Source organism: Etheostoma cragini, chromosome 20 (genome assembly GCF_013103735.1).
Source record: "Etheostoma cragini isolate CJK2018 chromosome 20, CSU_Ecrag_1.0, whole genome shotgun sequence".
In the NCBI taxonomy this organism is placed as follows: Eukaryota; Metazoa; Chordata; class Actinopteri; order Perciformes; family Percidae; genus Etheostoma; species Etheostoma cragini.
The window spans coordinates 13,617,475-13,638,009 of NC_048426.1; the positions used below are offsets into that span (position 1 = coordinate 13,617,475).

A 20,535-nucleotide genomic window follows, 5' to 3' on the forward strand; every position below is an offset into this window, starting at 1 on the left:
TGTGTGCGTGTGTGCGTGTGTGCGTGTGTGCGTGTGTGCGTGTGTGCGTGTGTGTGTGTGTGTGTGTGCGCGCGCGCATGCATTCTTAATAGAAAAACAGGTCAATTTTATGAAAAAAAGATATTAAAATATTTGTTTTTGCATCGTACTTAGGAATTATGTGTGCTGCCTCTATTTTTACCCTTATAATATGTTACGCTGTGTAATAATTTGTCTCTTTGAACTCTCCCTTATGTGTGTGGTGTTTAAGGCTTCAACAATAACTGGTACACTACAGGTCAAGTAAAATTAAGTGTTGCGCTTAAATTTAAGTTTTTAATATCATCATTATTGTATTAATTAACACCAAACCGAGAGTTCCTTCTATACTGAAGTGGACACCCTGTGATACCACAGTAATTACACATTTTTATTGTATAACCTGGGCTTTTGGTATTCTTAAGAAAGTTTATGTTTTTAATTGAAAATGTTTTTATGTGATTATTGTGGTTGTTAAGGCCAGTAGAAAACGTTAAGACTAGCAGTCTAACCATATTTACTCGTAATACTGATGGAAATAACAACAGGTGAAGTGTGAGAACAAAATTTAAAACCCAATAATACTAGTAACGTTGTAGAAACATGCTTGTTAAGAATGATATCATTAACTTGTTACTCCAGTGAATGCTGGGAGGCTTTCTGCTCCCCTTCTGGAACAGGATTTTGACCTAATTTCACTAATTAACAAGATTATTTTACACTGGGAAATGCAATTTTTCTGGCCAGCTTTCTGTTGACTTTCTCTAAGGCCACCACATCAATGGACCCTAGGACTTGTATTGTATCCTGTTGTTTTCTGAACATGTCTGTTGTCTTTTTCTTCCAGCCAGGCCAATGATTGCCACCTTGCCCTTACGACCAACAGTCAACAACGGGACCATCCTACCAAAGAAAGGCAGCCGCACTCTGCCCTCCCCATCTGGATCTGGATCCAGAAAGGACTCCAGCACAACAGCCAGCAAGAGGTGAGGCAATTCAAATGATCCTTAGCCACTTAAATTACCGTGCGACCTATACTTTAATGTTTGCAGTTTGTTCTATATTATTCTAATATGTGTGAACTTTTAAGGAGGTTATCAATCTTGTCTGTTGCGGAAACAATACCCTTTGCCCATCTCTGAAAGACATTACTATAATCAGATGAAGCTCAGCAGACAGCCGGAACCAGCTCCAGTCCAAACAGCTGTTAACTCCCCTGTGGCATTTTTCCTTTATTTTCCGCGTATGTGGTTTTATTTCTGCTTCAGGGATGTTTTACAATATTGAGAGGTGATACTTAGAATGGTCGCTGACTCTAACCTTAAAGGTGCTGTAGGTAGGAGATCCAGGACTTAACCAAAGAATGTAAACATCGACAACTTCTCAGTCCCTTCCAAATCGCACTACAGGCTGTAGGTGGTGCCAGAGGAGCCTGATTTCTTTGTTAAAGAATTAGCTTCCTAATGTAGTTCTACTCGAACATTTGTTAGTTTTATAAGTCTTACCTACTGCATCTTTAAGGTTTACTGGAGAGGACAGTTAAGAAATGGCTCTGCAGATTGAAATGTTACCAGTATTATAGTAGTATGATGATAATCATAATTATAATCAACTTTATTTATACATCACTTTTCTAAACAATGTTAAAGTATGAGGAGGGTTGATAGAAAGATTGAAGGAAATGGGATTTGGTCTTGTGTATTCCCGTGTTCTTCATGCAGTTTTCTTGTGTTTCTGAATGGTTTTAAGCTGCATAAGTTCTTGAACTTTGAACTTGTACAAAAGGAATATGACTTTTCACTTACGTCTTTTGCACTTTATCAGGTATAACTAGCTTTCTACTTGAGGATTCAGGATTGTAGAAACACAGAAGTCAATTTCTGCTCTTATTAGCTCTTCAGCGATGTTTTAAAGCCTTCTTCACATTAGAACAAATTCAAACGGAGACATACTGAATATTGTGTTATTTTATTTATTTACTTATTGACCAGATTTAGATATATTGCGTTTAAATAATGACTCAATAAACCATTGCACTCAGGGTTTTTAAAACCCCAGAATACCAAGACAAAATGCAAAGCACATCCCCTCAGTGTTTGTCTTCATGTATTGTGTTGTCTGTCTTTCCCTTCATTGCTTCATGGAGGTCCGCCCTTTTGCATTGTCTCTCTCTATTGTCCCTTTGAACTATTATGTGATATACTGTATATATGTATATGATGTTTGTTCTTTCCCCCTACAATGTGATGTCCTGCCAATCTGTCCAGTTTGTCCTCTCTGCCTCTTTCTACTAGAATCCTCTACCTGCCTCTTAGGTGAGAGGATCATCAAGTTACAGTATATCACTGGTCACAATATAACATCATTGCAGCTCTGATGCATGCTAACTGTTTTTTTTTTTCGGTTTTTAACTAGAGCCTGACCGATGTCGGCCTATCAGACATATTGGTATCTCTCAATATTAGTCTATATGTTGTCTGATAGAACCTATAACACAGAAAACAATGATTGGGGTGATTTATAAATGGTGTCATAACATAGTTTGTCCAGCAGAGCGTGGTCAGCAATGACTGATACGGAATTTAGAGTACTGATGTTTAATTAGCTATTTTTTTTATTTTGAGTAGATTTTTTCAGTGTTCATTTCTAGAATTGACAATGTAATACATTGTAAATATTCTTTAATGAGACTTTAATAATAATATTTGTTATTTGTTTGAAAAAAAAGAAAACAGCCCTCATCAGCATCATATCAGTGCACAATCAACATGGAAAAGGTTGATTTTCATTCCAGCTCAAACATTTAATCAATTTGCTGACATTTTGGCAATCGGGGAATTTTTCCTAACTAAAATTAGTCTCAAAAATCCCATCCCAATCTCAGTCAGGCTCTACCATTAAATTGTCATCAAGTTACATTATAATTTTGACATTGTGACATTTCTCTCATTGCTAATATTAACCGTTTATGTTTAAATCATTGTTCTTTGTTTGTGTTGTGTCCAGTCTGTGTCTGGGATTAGTCTAAACTGCAGATTAATCACAATCCCATCAGTGTTGGCATACACACAACAGCCTTCCCCATTGCCCTGTGGCCAAATTACTATGATTCCTCATGGGATAACACAGCAAACAACAGTTTCTCTCTCTCTCTTCTATTCTCCTCTTTACTGAACAAACACACACAGGCTCTCCAGAAGGGATAACGGCCACCGGCCAGTTTTAGGATTTGAATAGACTTTTCTCCTATAGGGTGGATTAGGTGACTGAGCCTGGCCATTGGATCGCTGATGGAGCCTTTTCATTGTTATAAAATAGGCCGGCTGTCTGCACCACCAATATGCAGATTTGCACAGGTCTGTACTGACGTTGTAGGTATGATCGCTAGAGTGGGGCAAAGAGATAGGGTAAGTCTTCAGAAAAAACAAATATCCACATTTCTTTGTTTCTCTTTGGTGCAAATTCTCTCTTACACCTCTGCAAAAAGCCACAGATGTGAGCAGAATAATGAAGTAAATACATCTTCCATGTACCTGCTTTCTAACGCTATTGCTTTGTTGAAAACATACCAGACGGATGTTTGAGGAAATCAGTGTCAGGTAGTTTTATGACCTATTTCTTTCCCGTCTCTGTCCACCTTCCTTCTCAACCCAGCACTGTGAGGAGAGCCAACTCAAACGAACATGTGGGGACTCTTACGCGGAGAGATTCAGGCGACTCCAAGGGCAACCGAACTCGCGCCGGATCCACCGGCAGCAATTCCAGTGGCAAACGAAGTGACAGGTAACAAAGACGTCTTGTTAAATCGGCTTTCCCTATTCAGTGGCTCATATATTTATCTTCCAGCTTGACACACTAGAAAAGACAAAGCACTTTCAAATCAAAAAACATGCAATGGTTTATCTGGAGGCGGGATGCTGAATGATGTCTGTCTGTTTACTCGTTTACTTTGCAGCAAACAGAGGGAGCCAGTGTTCAATGCAGGTAAGACCTGGAAGCACCTTTATGGCTCTGTAATCTGACAGCTATGATCGTTGTGTGTTATGATCTAACCCACTGAGAGCCATTAAACACTACATGTTCATTGGCTCCCTGTGTCAGTAGATGTCTTTGAATCCTATCAAAAAGGAAGAATTGCTTATCAGTGCCTTGAACTGATTTCTGCACACAGAGCACAATTGAGGCTACTTTACATAATGTGTCCTAAATATCAATGTCACATATTCATCTTTTCCATAATCCATTTCTTCACCTCATCCATTACTACATCCAAACCTCCATTCATCTTCTTTTTTTTTTTAATAAGCTCTTTCTGCTTTGTTTGAATTGAATTTTAGTGTGCAATTTTATTTGTATCTTTATAAACTGACTATGGGTCATAAGAACTCCTAACTTCTGTTGTGTGGAGACTGAGGAGACTTTTCAAATTAAATTAAATTTTACATGAATCATTTCAAACGCTGGTTCTAACTGAAACACAGAGTCCCATGCATTAGCTGCTGCAGCTTAGTGCTGAGAGATCTAGTACTGTACATTTTAGGGCTAACAAAACTAGCCTAACACGTTTTTTAAGTATTTATGTGAATTTCTTTTTATACACATTGTTTTTTGGGGTCCGCCTTCCCTGAATCTCTACGTCGGAGGTGGCGAGTGCGAAGTTAGTATCACCCATAGTCCTTGTGGCTATAATAATAACACCCAGGTCAAAAAATACTAGAATTTCCTATTAAGTTTTATTTATTTAGCACAGCAACCAGTGATGCCACTAAGATGCCGTTAGTTAATGATTTTCTGACAGGTTTTAAAAAATCTTTTCAGCAGTTAATGATATTTGTGTGCTAGGAGATATACAAAAGAGATAATTAATAGAACAGAAGAAGCCACCTATTACATTTTGAGTGTATTGTGTTTCTAGTATATGTACAAGACAAGTGGATCATTTTGCACACAGTTTACTTTTTAAACAGAAAGCAGGATACACATGGATCAAGACAATGGGACTAAATATGAAATGAAATGTGCATTATTCAGAATTTCCATCTCCAGCATTGTATTGAATTTGTGTAAATTTAACTACAACCCGGCTTCAGTTCTCTCGAGTTCAGGCTGCACCACAAAAACTGACCAACTCTATCCAGCAAACTACTCCACATATAAATCCGGTTAATACATGTTCCTTGTAGATTTGTAAATATGCTGTAACTGTAACCATCACATTAATTAATTAATTCTACTGTGCACCACTTATTGGACATTTAAATTAATTATAGACAAATAATCTCCTGCGAAGCGGCCCGATCAGGGCAGCGCCATGGGCATAAACTGCTACTAGCTGACATTTAACCAATACAAATGATAATTGCAACAATAAATTCTGCCAATAGAATGCTTACCTGCAATACATAAGGGGTGATCACATGCAAAGTGGTTAATTTAATACAACAAAATGTACTGAAGCACATGTTTGTTTTTACTTTCACATTGTAAAAAAAATAGTTAGGAACAACAGTTCCAACATTTCTAAAACCATTTCTTTGTAGATTGTTAAACAAAGGGGGAAAGTCAAGTAAATGTAAATCCTCACCACGTCGGAGCAGGGGGTGGTAACCCATCATGCAGAAATGAGCACTGATTAATTCCAACCATTAGGGAAGGAGCACTGATGCATTAGGAGCCTCGAGGACAGACGCTGCTGTTTGTTAACGCCAGGAAATAGGAAGTGCACTCATATTAGGACAGACCAGGAAGTAAGGAAGCCATGCCACCACTCACCTGGTGCTTGTGTCTTTCTCTGTGACCTTTTACAAGGGATGCGACGTGTGACCCACTGCAAAGGTAGGCTTCCCCCCCTCCCCTCCCCTGAAGCGCTTGGCCTACACGGCTCTCTGGACATTGCTGATGAGTTGCTTTGATCTCTGTACATGCATCACCTCTGCTCTGAGCTGCGGTGCAGAGGCAAAGTATAAAATAAGGACCGTTATTTTGAAATTTGAATACATATCCTGTTTGGATTTTTTTCCTAAACATTTTGATGGTATCCAAAACTTTAGAGATTTCCTCCAGTGCAATGATCCAAGAGCTGTCCAGATGGGCAGGAGTGGGTTGACAAATTGTGTGTGTGTGTGTGTGTGTGAAAATTATGTTCACTTGATTGTTTTTAAATATAATTAACGCACACACACACACATTTATCCTGCCTAATCTCCACTGAGAGCTGCGTCCAAGTGTGTTTGCAGTGTTTGCACTTGTGTGTCCCCACACTTGTTTAACTTCAGATGAAGTTGCTGCTTCACCAAATGTGTTTGCTCACAGCCTTACTTTTTTCTCATAGGCATTTAGTCTCTGTCACCATAGAAACTACACAAAAAAGTTCTGACACTCACGTCCTCGCATTTGCTTTGAGTTTTTCTGCCAACACTTAAATCCTCTGATCTATTCTCACTGCAGCTTGGAGGAAGTAGATTTGCCGTAGCTCTTTTTATCTTCCGGCTCTCAAAATGAATATTTGCATTACAAACACATGCAGTCTCTCTTTTCGGGTAGTTCCTAATAAAGTCTGTTTGATTTTACTGCTTGTAGTTATCTCACATGGCCGGAAGTGTTGTCTTTTTGTGTGTAGTCCCCTTCAGAAAATTATTCACAAAGCTGCCAAGAATAACAGATATATTGCTGTTTAGCCACTTTTGTTACATAATAATTAATTTTTTAAGATGATCTGTGCATTTTACCCTTGAAAACATCTACACCAGTGGTTTTTATTTTTCCGCTGGGGAACCCTTGTCTGCTTGCATCCCCTCTTCACAGATTGCATACAGTACATCTAGCACACAGTATCAGATCTACGAATGTGTTGTGAGCAGTTTAATCAAAGGATGATTTTGTCCCCTTAACCTCTCCGCTTGGTTCATCTGAATAACTATTAGAGGCCTGAAGAGGTAAAATTATGACTTTTAATTTTGAAGTTTCCTAAAAAGAACAATGTAATTTTAGTTGATTAGAGGGAAATAGGAATTTTCATAAAAGAAAAGCTCCATTTGAACCCAAGTAAATACTGTATTTATTAAGTCAAATATGTAGAATTGTGTGCTGCCTGTAGACAAGTTTGAGATGTTTGCATCTTTAGCTTAATAAGATACGCTACACTAGCTAGATAGAATCTACAGTAAATTTGTGTATTCAAACATCACTGTTCTTCTCTCCTGTCCCAATGATAATCTCACAACCCTCAGGTTAACTTTGTGACCCCTTGCCTGGGTCCTGACCCCCACTAGTTTAAACCAGTGAGGCAAGTTCTAACTGAATTTATTAAATTTCCCCAAACATCTTAATAACTACTGCTTCAAGATAAGCAGTTCAAGATAAGTTGATGATAGCACTCAGCGTGCTTGTGGTTTCTAATGGGAGTGAGTTTTCCTGCTTTCCTTTTGATTGCTTTTTCTTTTGCCATTTTTTATGATTATTTAGTAAGTGTGGCACAAAAACACAGCTATTACATCTTTCTTATTATCAACTGGCCCTGACAACCTCCACCCCTCCTCCCCATCATTGGCTCCTCTGCTCTTTTTCCAATCTACATTATAGTCACAGTACAGATATACCTCGGCCACTCTGCCAAACGATCGGGAACCAGCGGAAGCCCCCTGGCTTCGTCTGTAGCGGCCCGTCCAGCCACCAGCCCCGAACAAACCTCAAACAACAGCAAGGCAGGCATGGTCAGAAAGGGTGGTGCCTCCAAGGTGTCGCCGGTCAGAAAAACGAATTTTAACCTCCCTTTGAGAAAGTCGGGGAGTTTGTCATCGTACTCTCCCCTTGATACACACAGTTATCGCAGCCCCATCAAGTCTCCCAGCCAGTACTTCCAGATTTGTTACTAACTAATCGGGTCTCATAATACTAAATGGCAACACTCTCTTCTCCAGACAGATTTAAATTATTAATTCCAGTTATCAAGCTGCAATGTGTCCTGCATGGTCTGCACAGAGCCAAATTCATGATTTTTATATTAGATCTGCACCAACACACCATGTGGTGGTGTCTTGTCACTTTGCGTTCCACGTGTCCTCTCGAACCAAAGAAGTTGCAAAGAGATAGCAGGTTTTATTAGCATCACTCATAAGTCCAATATATTACCTTACATTATAGTGTTTTCTGCTAACGAGCTTTTGTGGACATTAATGACTCATTTTGTTTGTTTTGATCCCCATAATGTTTTCTGTGGGAATTGTTTTTCAGTGTTAGCATGTTTTAAATTGGTTAAGTTTTTTTCATTATCCCCTTTTCTAAGCTTGGATCCCCCCCCCCCTCCCATAACATTTCCATTGCTCTGCTTGTGTCTGCATTTTATGTTGGTTAACCTCTGCTCTGAGCTGAATATTTATGAGTTTTGAAAGTGTTTGCTGTTCATTTTAATCTCTTTGTTGTTATGAGAATGTATTTGAAATGACTAATAAAGTCAGTTAAAAAGCTAAGTTCTTTGTGTTTGCAAATTCTGTTTTTGTTGTCCTTTTCATAGAAATAAAACATGTCACATCACATTTCTCCATTCATCATCTAATCTTACATTCAACCACATTGTCACGATTGTCATTCACATCATAACACATTGTATTACGCTTCAGTGTTATGTCTGTGCTTTTTGCAAACTTTTCATAATATATAAAACACGTGATTGACATAATTCCACAAATTCACATTTGTGTTTTTATTATCTCACTGCTCTTTTCTGTTGCTTTTTCCAGAGGAAGGTTATGTGAAAATGTACTTGAAGGGTCGTCCCATCACCATGTACATGCCCAAAGACCAGGTGGACAGCTACTGCCTGGAGGCCAGAGCCGACCTGCCCAGCAACAAGCTCAAACTGGACTGGGTGTATCCTTTTTCATCTCTCACTTTATTTGCACAGGGAATTTTCTGAGGAAATAAGAAGTTTCAAATACAGTCCTGCTTGTGAGCTGGAAAGCGATTGTCTGAGAACAGTAAATCCAGACTGGGCTGTGATGTAGTTGAGAGAGGAAGCTTACAAATGTTTTCAGCTCTTCTCGCCCTGCTTGTCAGACCAGATCTGCTCAGATGTTCATTTTCGGGCTCATCGCTCTGCAGCCTGCAGTCAGTAATAACCTGCATACAGCTGGGAGGGCTGAGGCCCAACCAGTCAGCAGCTCCTCTTGTGCTCTTTTATTTCTTATTTTGTTTCAGTTTGTGCTTTCTCTTTTTTCATGTGTTGATGAAAGAATGTAGTGTGTTGATCAGTCTAGCAGAAACCCAATAGGGGAAAAAGCCGTAAGGGAGATGAAGAAAAGATTAAATCTGAAGGAAAACACACACACACACATACACACACACACACACACACACACACACACACACAGAAATAGATATGTGGGCTGCAGGTTTCGTACATGTTAAATCCAGCATAAACTAGATTGCAGATAGATTAGACACATGCACACAATGTGTTTTGATGTTAGTTTGAATGCATTTTAATGTATTATTTGTGTTTTTTTTTACCTTTTATGTTATTAAACAAACATAAGAAATTCGTCATTGTCTCTAAACGTTATACCTGCTTGTTAGAGTATAAGCAAATAAATCTTTAACTTTGTAATTCTTGGGATTTGGGCTCCAACATGAAGATTATTTTCATTAGCAATTAATCTGCTGATTATGTCCTGGATCTGAGATAACTCTTGTTATGAATTGACACTATAAATAAAATTGATTTGAATTGATACATTACTTGGTCTATAAAACAAAATTTCTAAAACCCATGCTGCTGTCTTCAAAGTTCTTGTTTTTTGTCCAACAGTCTAGCTATTCAGTTTGCTATCAGAGAAGATTTAAAAAAACAGCAAGGATTCACAAGTGAGAAGCTCTAACAGGTCAATTTTAGCTTAAAAAAACTACTTCATTTTTTTGACAGTCAGTTAATTGTTTCAGCTCTACTTTAGATATAATTTCTGTTTTATTCCTTGACCTTTTTTAACGTCCAGTTATGGTTACCGCGGCCGAGACTGTCGCTCCAACCTGTACTTGTTGCCCACTGGAGAAACGGTGTACTTCATTGCCTCAGTGGTCGTCCTGTTTAACGTGGACGAGCAGTTGCAGAGACACTACACCGGACACACGGATGACATCAAATGGTGAGAGACACTTGGGGATTATACATCACACACACACACACACACTAACTAATCGAGGGACTGCTGTGCAGGGCCCTGTTACTGCAGCCCTATATCACATCTGGCATCTACAGTAGCTTTTATCTCTTTTCCCTGAATATAATACAATCCTCATAGGCTGTAGAGTATCTTCTTTCCTTGATGCCTGCTAAGTGCAGAAAAACTGTAATGAGGAAGCAAGTGTGTGTGTGTTGGAATGCCTTCATTTGTTCACAAGAATTGAAAGTGGGTGGTGTGATGAGGGTAACCTTAAAGAGACACGGCCATGGTTATGTTAACCCTGGGGTTATTAAACGTTCAAATTATTAATTAACATTTTGGACTACAGATCAAAAGATGGATTTCAAACAGATTCTTATTCCTTTGAAGCTTTACACATGCTATGAGTGCTGGCTCACCGCTGTGGCCAATAGGGGATGAATTTATCTTAAACTGTTTCGTTTCCCCCTCACATTAGGACAGACAGCGTTTGGTAGCTGCAGTGAATATCGTGTTCATAGCTTTAAAAAGCTCCTTTCATGTTCTGCGAGCATGTTGCTCATCTTTATTCAAATGGTCCTTTTGATGTTGAAAGGCTGTCTTCACGTCTTTTCTTCTTTTTCTTCAACAGCCTGGCCGTCCACCCCGATAAAATCACCATAGCGACGGGTCAGGTGGCGGGTACCTCTTCGGATGGTAAAGTAAGTTGAGGTCTCTTATTGATATTTTATCACTTTAGGTTTCTCTTTCTGATTTATTACGGGAGTGAGGAGTTTTGCTATTTTCTTTAAGAAATCAATTTTATCAAGATGAGTTTTTATCTAGCTTGTTCGGAGATTTCTGCTCATAGTAATAAACATACTGGGAACTGAAACACATTCCCTCTGTGTTCACTTACATATTCATTGGGTTCAGTGAGGCCTCAGTAAGCCTAGCATCTCATAATAATAATTCACCTCTCCTGATGTTGTGCACGTGTTTTTTTGTTCCTGGCAGCATCTGGCTCCTCATGTCCGCGTGTGGGACTCTGTCAGCCTCAACACACTACATGTTCTAGGTACAGGTTTCTTTGACCGAGCCTTGGTCTGCTTGGCCTTCTCCAAGTCGGTAAGGAAACACCACTGATACACCTAACAACAAGGGTCAGGCTGTACTTTTTGTCAGTAAATAAGCATGGCTTTGGGTCTTTTTCTGTGTGTTAGAATGGAGGAAATACATTGTGTGTCGTAGACGACTCCAATGACCACGTCCTCTCCGTCTGGGACTGGCAGAGAGAGGACAGACTGGCTGAGGTCAAGGTAGGGTGGGTGTGTATGTGTGGGGGGGGACAAATACACCTGACAAATTGCTCCAACACACTTTCTATTAAACAGGTGTGCATATAATGTCAACAACCCATTCTTGTGTTGTGTTTCTGTTCAGTGCTCCAACGAGTCAGTGTTTGCTGCAGACTTCCACCCGACGGACTGCAACATCGTAGTAACCTGCGGCAAGTCCCATCTCTATTTCTGGAACCTGGAGAAAGGAGTACTGGTTAAGAAGCAAGGACTATTTGAGGTGAGACCCCCAGATGTTTCCCACATTATAGGTCAACACCATTAAGCAGAAAAGTTTTATATAGAGACAAAAATGCAATCATGACAGCATGTTTTTATGATGTGATCCTGTTTATAGCTATGTAGGGATAATAAATGGTAGTCTAGCAAAATATTAAACAATATGTTTGTTATTGTGTTTGTTTCTTGCAGAAACAAGAGAAGCCCAAGTTTGTGTTGTGTGTGACCTTTGCAGAAAATGGAGACGCCATCACAGGAGATTCAAGTGGGAACATCCTGGTGTGGGGGAAAGGCATGTTAATTCATTGATTACTTCAACCTTTATTAATACAAGGTGGCCCAATGAGATCTCTGATACATCTATTGATCACCCTGTCTGTCTGTCTCTAAATCTGCCCCTAGTAAGCAACCTTTATGTCTGGTTGTCTCCAGCTGAACCTTCTCATCCATCTCATCCCATTTCTGTCGCGCAGGCACTAATCGGATCAGCCACGTCATCCAAGGAGCTCACGAGGGCAGCATCTTGGCTCTGTGCATGCTGAGGAACGGCACGCTGGTGTCTGGAGGGAAAGACCGCATGCTCATCTCCTGGGACAGCAGCTACCAGCAGATACAAACCGTGGAGGTGAGAAAAACGTTCAACAGAATATAAAATATCCCAAGGACGATCGGGTAAAATAAAAAATAAATGGAAGTTTATAAGGGTAAACCGCATGATCATACTTTTGAGATTGATTTAATACAGTAATGCACGGGTTTTTAATGCTCTGCTGTAGAGCTCATTCAACATCTAATTTGCTATTGCCACTTCCTGTTAATACAGTGGCTTGGCATGGTGCTATTTCAGTTAGCCTAATAGCTGGTTTGATTTGCCTTGAGAGATGATCTTATGGAAAGTTGCCCATGCATATCTCTATGTATGGTGAAGGGTATGTGATGATGTTGGGCTATTTTAATTTCAAAGGCCAAGGGAACTTTATCAGGATGCAGAGTATCCTGGATCCATGAAATAACTGGCTTTTAAAAATACAAATGTGCCCACCTCTATGGGAATTTAACATAGGGGTGTGTATACTTATGCCCCTTGTATTGTAAGGAAGAACAGTTGTTTATGGTATTCTGCAGCCCCGAGTGTTTAGTGGTTAAACAAATCATGTTACATTCACACTGTAGAGTGGTGAATTTATCACTGCTGTTAGATTTAAGTGGTTTTCCTAAAAAGATAACTCCAACAATCAGCCAACCGTCAGACTTTTAAAACAACACCAATATGCCTCTTATATCATTGTCAGTTATGGTCATAATCAAATGTGCTGAATCCCTGTCAAACAATTCTTGTTTATTCATGCATGTGTGTAATACGGCTTGCTGTTAACCGTAAAATGAGGAGTGTGAAGTTTGAAAGCAGACATCATTGGTTCATGAAAAGCGGATGGGTTTGCCTTAATTTTTTTAATTGAGGCATTAAGCTAAATTTCCATTTATTTTTCCTCTTTTTAATTGACTTAAGCATGGGTGTGTAATCTTATGCAAGCCACAGTATGTTTTAATAAAATGTTAAGCTGCATATCCAGCTCTTTCTTTTAAAGTATGTTGCTTATATTAGCCAGAAATTGCAATCCTGCCTGAGGCGGCAAACTTTTTATTCTAAACGCTGCACCATATCATAAATATTACAGAGGATGAGATGGGTTTGTGCTCTCAATGAGATTCATGGATATTTATAGTAATGGGAATTATGGATCACTCATGTCTTATTTGCTCTGGAGAGACTACATTATGTAGTATAAGATTAGTTGATGTTTATTCTGGTAATGCTGGATATTGTATTTTCTCCACAGGTGCCTGAGTTGTTTGGTCCCATCCGGACCATCGCAGAGGGCAGAGGGGAGACTGTGCTCATCGGTACCACCAAGCACTTTGTTTTGCAAGGCAGTTTGGATGGAGAGTTCATGCCTATTACGCAGGTAGATGCAACAGATATATACTATTTCTACATTTGTACTAAGATGCAGGGTCACTATTTTTATTATCAATTAATCTGCCAGTTATTTTCTTGACTACATTTCCTCCAATTGGTATATCAAATGTCATAAAATTGTCAGTTTCCCTCAGTCCTATATGACCTTTTGCAATGTCTTGTTTTGTCTGACCAATACAGTAGTTCACAACCCAAAAATACTACTTAAAAAAATGCTTTACAAAGAAATAACAGAGAAAAGCCGCATAGCTAGAACCAGAGAACATTTAGCATTTGCGTGTAAGACGATGAATCGATTACCAAAGCCAGCAGATTAATTTTATTATCATCGGTTAATTAATTTATCATTAATCATTGCAGCTCTGCTAGGATGGTGTTGTTCAACTACTGGACAAAGTAGTTAGGTTTGGGAGGTTGTAGCACATGAAGAAGAATAATAGAAGTAAAAGAAGAAAAACTCTCCTCTCCTCTCCAGGGTCACACTGACGAGTTGTGGGGTCTGGCTGTCCACCCCTGGAAGCCTCAGTTCCTCACCTGTGGCTATGACAGGCAAGTCTGCCTGTGGGACTCAAGTTCCCATCAGCTCATCTGGACCAAGAATATGGAAGTAAGTTTAGCCAACACTTCCCCCTGGGGTCAGTCATGGGAATTACACCGCCCTCAACAGATGATGACTCAAACACTATTTGATCAGTTCTGATGTTTTTAAGAATGAGAAACAACAAGAACTCCACATTGAGCAGCTAACATGGACAAACAACATGGAAACAATCAGAGTAATGTGACACAATTGTGTCCAAACTAGTTGTGATTTCACAAAATTCTGCTCTTACTTACTGTTCACCTGAGATTTAAGGTGAGCACAAGTTCAGCATGAAATGTGAAAACAGCCTTTTAGTGTTAAACTCTGCACAGTGAAGCTCAACTGTCCAAATGAAGAAACAGTAAGCAAAATACACTTTTTGATTAATTGATTAACTATACTCTTCTTCCTGTTTATCACAGGATGCTGCCCAATCAGCAGGCTTCCACCCATCTGGAGCTGTGGTTGCCATAGGAACCCAGACTGGCAGGTAGGGGATCCCATGATCAAAAACACTAAAGAAATACAGTGTTTAAATTAAAAAACTGACAGGAAATCAATTTTGTAGAGCAGATTTTAAAAAGCAGATTGTTGAGCTGTCATTGATCCTGCAGGTGGCTCGTATTGGACACCGACTCTAAGGATCTTGTCACAATGCACACAGATGGGAATGAACAGCTGTCTGTTGTGTGTTACGGGCCAGGTATGTTGATAACTGCTGACAACATGTCTCCTCTGTACAGGCAGAGTGTTGTTTCAACTGTCTGTTTCTTTTCTTTTTTATTTGGACCTCAAACATATTTAACTTTATTTTATGAAGTTTAATCTTCATGTCTTCTTTTATTTTATTTAGATGGTAACTTCCTGGCTATTGGTTCCCACGACAACTACATCTATATTTATGCTGTGGCGGAAAATGGGAGGAAGTACAGCCGAGTGGGGAAGTGCTCGGTAAGCAACTGTATTTACAGCCCCCCCCCCCCCCCCCCCCATAATCTGCGTCTCTGTTTTTTTTAGTTCCTCCTGGCATCATCTTTACATTCAGTTCCCTCCTCCGCTCTATATTTGGGCCTCCACTCTGTACACTCTGTCCTCAGTGTTTGTTGATACAGAAGCTGTAAAATGATAAATGACAATGGGCTGAGTCATGCAGTGCTGCATCTACCTACGACAACATTGACTAAGCGTTGCTATAACAAATCCAAATCACATTTTTAGGATTATTTCTGGTGCTTGAAAAAACATATAGCATTAACTCCAGGAACACTGTAAAGGTGAATGATCTAAACTGGTCCTTTTGTGTCACATCTCAGGGTCATTCAAGTTTTATCACCCATCTGGACTGGTCAGTGGACTCCCAGTACCTCGTATCAAATTCAGGGGACTATGAGATACTGTATTGTAAGTATGATCACATACATCCTTTGTGGTTTTGTTTGTTTCATGCAATTTATGTTCAGTAAGAAATTTAGTTGATGTGAGCCTGATGTGAGATGTGAACTTACATAATCACAACCAAATAATAACCTATTTTTGTTAAAGGAATGTACCTATGATACTATTTAAGGCTAAGACATGTTGGTGATTTGGTTTTTGTGTGTTTTTTCCAGGGATCCCATCAGTGTGTAAGCAGGTGGTCAGTGTGGAGACCACCAGAGATGTTGAGTGGGCCACCCACACCTGCACTTTGGGCTTCCAGGTCTTTGGTAGGTGAAGGCTCCTTCCCTCTCCCTCTTTAGGTGAGTGTTTGTGTTTTAGGATCCATTCAATAGACGTGTCTGCTGCTCTTCTTTGCTCCTCAGGCTTGTGGCCCGATGGCTCAGATGGCACCGACATCAACGCTGTCTGCAGGTCCAGTGATAAGAGCCTCCTGGTTACCGGAGACGACTTTGGGAAGGTCCACCTATTCTCATTCCCCTGTTCACAGTTCAGGGTGAGATACTGCTTACTGTCATTCAACGTACTGTATTCATCTCAGTAATGTCAACTAGGAGATCAAGCTCCTGTCAAACTTTGAGTCATAGTTTATGGAAAGGCAACATTTTTATATGTGCTTTTCTATTCAGGCTCCCAGCCATGTTTACAGCGGCCACAGCAGTCACGTGACCAACGTGACCTTCCTGTATGACGACAGCTCCTTGGTGTCAACCGGAGGGAAGGACATGAGCGTGATGCAGTGGAGGATAGTCTGACGGAGCAGACAGAAACAGATACTGTTGATTTCTTACTTCTTCTGGGGCCTGAAGCCCAGCTGAGGCAAACTGAACTGAACTGCACTAAACTGAACCAAATCAAACTTAAATTAACTCAGAAACTAAAAAAGGTGGCTCTGCCTGAAGGGAAGTGAACGAGGGTTCCTTCCTGATCTGCTCTCAGATCCCAAATGAGAAGAACTGTTGGAGGTGTTATGTGCGGTTGCTTGAAATACAAACATCTTGAACATTTCAACTTTTCTTTATTGACACTACATGTTAAAAAAAAAAAAAAAATCAAATATATAAATGTCTCTCCCATGTACTGTAGCCAAGTCACCAATGATATGAGACAAAACAAATCAAATCTGTTTAGAACCAAAGGCTCTGACTTTCTGACTGCAGCTGTAGTTTTGCTTTCACTGTTCTTGTATTGTGCACACTCCTGCCACAGATAATGGACTTATAGGGTGTCAGATTCAGACTGCATATCATCGTGCTGGAGATCCAAGAGCATTGGAACAACAGCTGTATATGGAAAGAAAGAACATGGTGATTTTCTAATTGGTAAACTTTCTATTATTTTGTATTTAACAACTCAGGAAAGCACTAGTGAAACACGACTCACTAAAACGGAGAGACGAATCAACTAAGATTCAACTGTTGTCCAACCATATTGGATTAATTTGCATTTGCTAATTGTGTATGAAAACTACCTATACAATCGAGACAAATGCTGAATTTGGAGGACATGATGAATGAATACAAGATCTAGTCAGTTGTGACGTTACCGACCATTTGAAACTGCAAATTACAACATTTAGATTCAGAGTTAGGATTTGAACCCTTTTCTACAACATTATCTGTTCACGTTTGTACGTTTTTATCCTTCCAGGTCTTAAAAAAAGCACCTTTCCTGTTATTTATTGATCAAGAGTCAAATCCTTCACTGACAACTTCAGTTTCTTTGAGTTTTTTCCTACATTAAATCTCTATTTAGTCCCATATGTGTAAAGATACTGAGAGGCTTGAAACTGATGGGAACAAAATGTGGTGGTGAAAGTGTTTCAGATTTTTTGAATGAGTTTGTGTCTTTGCTTTGAGGTGCAAGGAAAATGAGAAGCAAGCATGTACTTTTTTTTTTTCATTGATGTGAAGTCTTTTTAAATCTGAATCCGTCTGCATTTACTGCACCGGGATCAGTTAAGGAGGGGGAAGGATGAGACCATTACACTGTAACTGCTTACTGTCTGGTGTGCTCCTCAGTGGTGCACCATCAGTCACGGGCAAGACATTTAACTGAACTGAACATTTTTTAGGTGTTTTTCTGTAATGCACTGCTTCAGTCTAATAAACAAACAGCAGGTCTATTTACCTGCACAACAGAGGAAGCAAATCTCCATTTAGTACTGACCAGTGCTTTTCATGAACCAATGATGTCTGCTTTCAAACTTCACACTCCTCATTTTACGGTTAACAGCAAGCCGTATTACACACATGCATGAATAAACAAGAATTGTTTGACAGGGATTCAGCACATTTGATTATGACCATAACTGACAATGATATAAGAGGCATATTGGTGTTGTTTTAAAAGTCTGACGGTTGGCTGATTGTTGGAGTTATCTTTTTAGGAAAACCACTTAAATCTAACAGCAGTGATAAATTCACCACTCTACTGTGTGAATGTAACATGATTTGTTTAACCACTAAACACTCGGGGCTGCAGAATACCATTTAACATTTGTCTAGAAGTAAATGCAATATGAAATTCCTATGAGACTGCGTGTTGTACTTTCCACTTCATTCCTGATTTTTTATATAATTACATAATCTTTAGTTCAAGAGGATGTCTGAACAAAATCCCTTGAAGATGTACAAATAGCCTACATTATAACAATCAAAAATAATACACGTTTATACTCTTGCAAGGTTTATACTGTATGTCTTTATATATAAAGATAACTTATAGTAGTAATACAAAACTGTGTTGGCATCTTACTACAACAAAATACCACCATATCGTTATACTGTACTTGTACTCATAATGGTAATCTCGGGCTGGGGTGGGGGGGCGTCAGTGGGCTGCACGTGTGCGTCTTCGCCGCAGGTGGGCAGCATTGAGCCGCTCTGCTCCCCCCCTCTCCCTTCGCACGCGGCATTAGCCTTTTTCCTCAAATCTCCACCTCACCAAAACTCTCCGAATGGGAATAAAATATGGCATGAGAGAGGCGGCCGAAGACCACGGTTCACCGTCTTCTACCGAGCACGAGCCCCGGCTGAACATGGATTTAAGAATACGCAGCGGCGCGTGTGGTGAGCAGAGACAAGGGAGCACAAAGCGGATGGAAGAAAACGCTCGTGTCCTCGCTTAGCGTTTCTGCAACACGACTCATCATCAGCCTGTATTATATTTACACACGAGCATAAGGGACGCAAGGTGAAAGCTGGTGGGCTGATTCAAGCCTCCTAGACTGTTCGTACAGGAAAAACAAGCGGACTGTTGGTTCTATTCATCAGCCTCGTCGGTTTCATCATCCCGGTTAAATCAAAGACGAGAGAATGAGGTAAGCGGCGGCACCATGCGCTCTGTTTAACGCGTCATGACAGATGCGCACCGACACTCACCCTCTAGCATACAACTGCTTATATATGTAGCCTATTTTATAGGAATACATAATAGCTAATAATGTAGCAAAGAACCGCAGATTGCTAGACGTGTTGTGGCGTCATTTCTCTCCTTGTAGAGGCAGTATTGTGAGCATCCAGGGTCCCACCCACCGGGCCTCAGCTCCATATCGCGTCCTTTACCATTCACTGTCCACCTAAAATACAAGGTGATCAATGTACCAGTTGTCGTTTCCCCCAATATTAGCCCGCTATTGTCACCACCGGACCCACCCAGTCTGATACAGGCTTTAGGCCAGGCTAATGTTGTCATGGAAACGACAGCATCGTGTATTCCACATTAGCATTGCTCTGCACCTGCTGAAATAAAACGTTGAATATTGCTAATGCACCGGTCAGTGTATGTGGCTGCAGTAGGGCTAATAGGCTAAGGAGGAGGAGGGTGTTTATTCTGGTAGTTGCCAGGCAGGTTATAAGAATCTCCACCCCCCTCCTCACACACACACACACACACACACACACACCTTCAAAAGCCTATTCCATGACGGATGCACACATGCACATATCCGGAAAATGTGTCTCATGTTTATATCCTCATTGTATATCCAAGCCTGTGGATGGTATTTTGAGCCTTTCCCTGCTTATGTTGGTATGCAGAATGCACGGAGGAGAATCTTCTCCATCAGCAGATCTCTCTGTGTTTTGTTCTATTTATGAAGCAGTCCTTTTATGTTTCCACCCTGCTGCCTTTAGTTTGACTCCTCTGTGTCTCAGTAGCTGCAGCCTGCACTATCCTGTTTTATGGCTTCAGATTGACTCTGACAGCTCTCCTCGGATCCACTGCACTGTCTCTGATTTTACTGTAGCTGCCAGTGTTTGTTTGTCTGCATGTGTGTGTATGGGACTCTGGGTCTGGGTGTGTTTATGTGTTGTGGTTGTGGTCTCCTTCAGAGAGAACAAGGAGACAGAAAGAGCGAAAAAGGGTAAAAAGAGAAAGCCGTAGGTGCTCTCACATCTGGATATCTTGTGTGTGAAGTACTGCTCATCCAAATAATTTACTCCTCCCCGTAATCTCACACATCTCAAAGTTAGTAGCTGAACTGTTTGGCTCTCAGACTGTAAACATGTAAGATTCATATCTTCCAGTCCAGTTGGATGGCGTTTTCTCTTTTCTGTAAGCTTGAGTCCCATCCTGTGTGTTTGTTGTTGCCAGTGGCAGATCGGCTCTTTGACTCAAGCCCAAAAGGGAAGTCTTAAATCTCCACAAAGCAACAACAAGGTGACCTGACTCTTCTTTTTGCAGAATAAAGAGGAAGAAGATGTAATTCAATGAGATAATTTGTTCAGCGTCACTGCTTCCATTGCTGCATTTATGTAAGTGTGTGTGTGTGTGTGTGTGTGTGTGTGTGGGGGGGGGGGG

General features: G+C 40.2%; 2 protein-coding genes across 13 annotated transcripts in view; both read left to right on the top strand.

Moving 5' to 3' along the window:
* The window catches only part of eml1 (EMAP like 1), a 49,238-nt gene extending 30,974 nt beyond the window's left edge, over positions 1-18,264 (top strand). For 6 of the 12 annotated variants that reach the window (XM_034858773.1, XM_034858778.1, XM_034858779.1 and 3 more), the window contains 22 exons: positions 866-1,004; positions 2,286-2,333; positions 3,673-3,801; positions 3,974-4,002; positions 5,827-5,853; positions 8,757-8,886; positions 10,008-10,157; positions 10,807-10,876; positions 11,172-11,282; positions 11,378-11,473; positions 11,598-11,732; positions 11,924-12,023; positions 12,205-12,356; positions 13,573-13,698; positions 14,188-14,319; positions 14,718-14,785; positions 14,910-14,998; positions 15,149-15,246; positions 15,609-15,696; positions 15,906-16,001; positions 16,098-16,228; positions 16,362-18,264. In XM_034858773.1, coding sequence (XP_034714664.1) covers positions 866-1,004; positions 2,286-2,333; positions 3,673-3,801; positions 3,974-4,002; positions 5,827-5,853; positions 8,757-8,886; positions 10,008-10,157; positions 10,807-10,876; positions 11,172-11,282; positions 11,378-11,473; positions 11,598-11,732; positions 11,924-12,023; positions 12,205-12,356; positions 13,573-13,698; positions 14,188-14,319; positions 14,718-14,785; positions 14,910-14,998; positions 15,149-15,246; positions 15,609-15,696; positions 15,906-16,001; positions 16,098-16,228; positions 16,362-16,487 — 2,270 coding nt within the window. In that variant the 3' untranslated portion in view covers positions 16,488-18,264. The remainder of the gene's footprint in view (positions 1-865; positions 1,005-2,285; positions 2,334-3,672; positions 3,802-3,973; positions 4,003-5,826; positions 5,854-8,756; positions 8,887-10,007; positions 10,158-10,806; positions 10,877-11,171; positions 11,283-11,377; positions 11,474-11,597; positions 11,733-11,923; positions 12,024-12,204; positions 12,357-13,572; positions 13,699-14,187; positions 14,320-14,717; positions 14,786-14,909; positions 14,999-15,148; positions 15,247-15,608; positions 15,697-15,905; positions 16,002-16,097; positions 16,229-16,361) is intronic. The other 6 variants (XM_034858774.1, XM_034858780.1, XM_034858777.1 and 3 more) reach the window with 4 other exon arrangements.
* Positions 18,265-18,615: 351 nt separating this feature from the next.
* evla (Enah/Vasp-like a) overlaps positions 18,616-20,535 on the top strand; it is a 33,980-nt gene continuing 32,060 nt past the window's right edge. Inside the window, exon 1 of the mRNA XM_034858791.1 lies at positions 18,616-19,054. Coding sequence (XP_034714682.1) covers positions 19,050-19,054 — 5 coding nt within the window. The 5' untranslated portion in view covers positions 18,616-19,049. The remainder of the gene's footprint in view (positions 19,055-20,535) is intronic.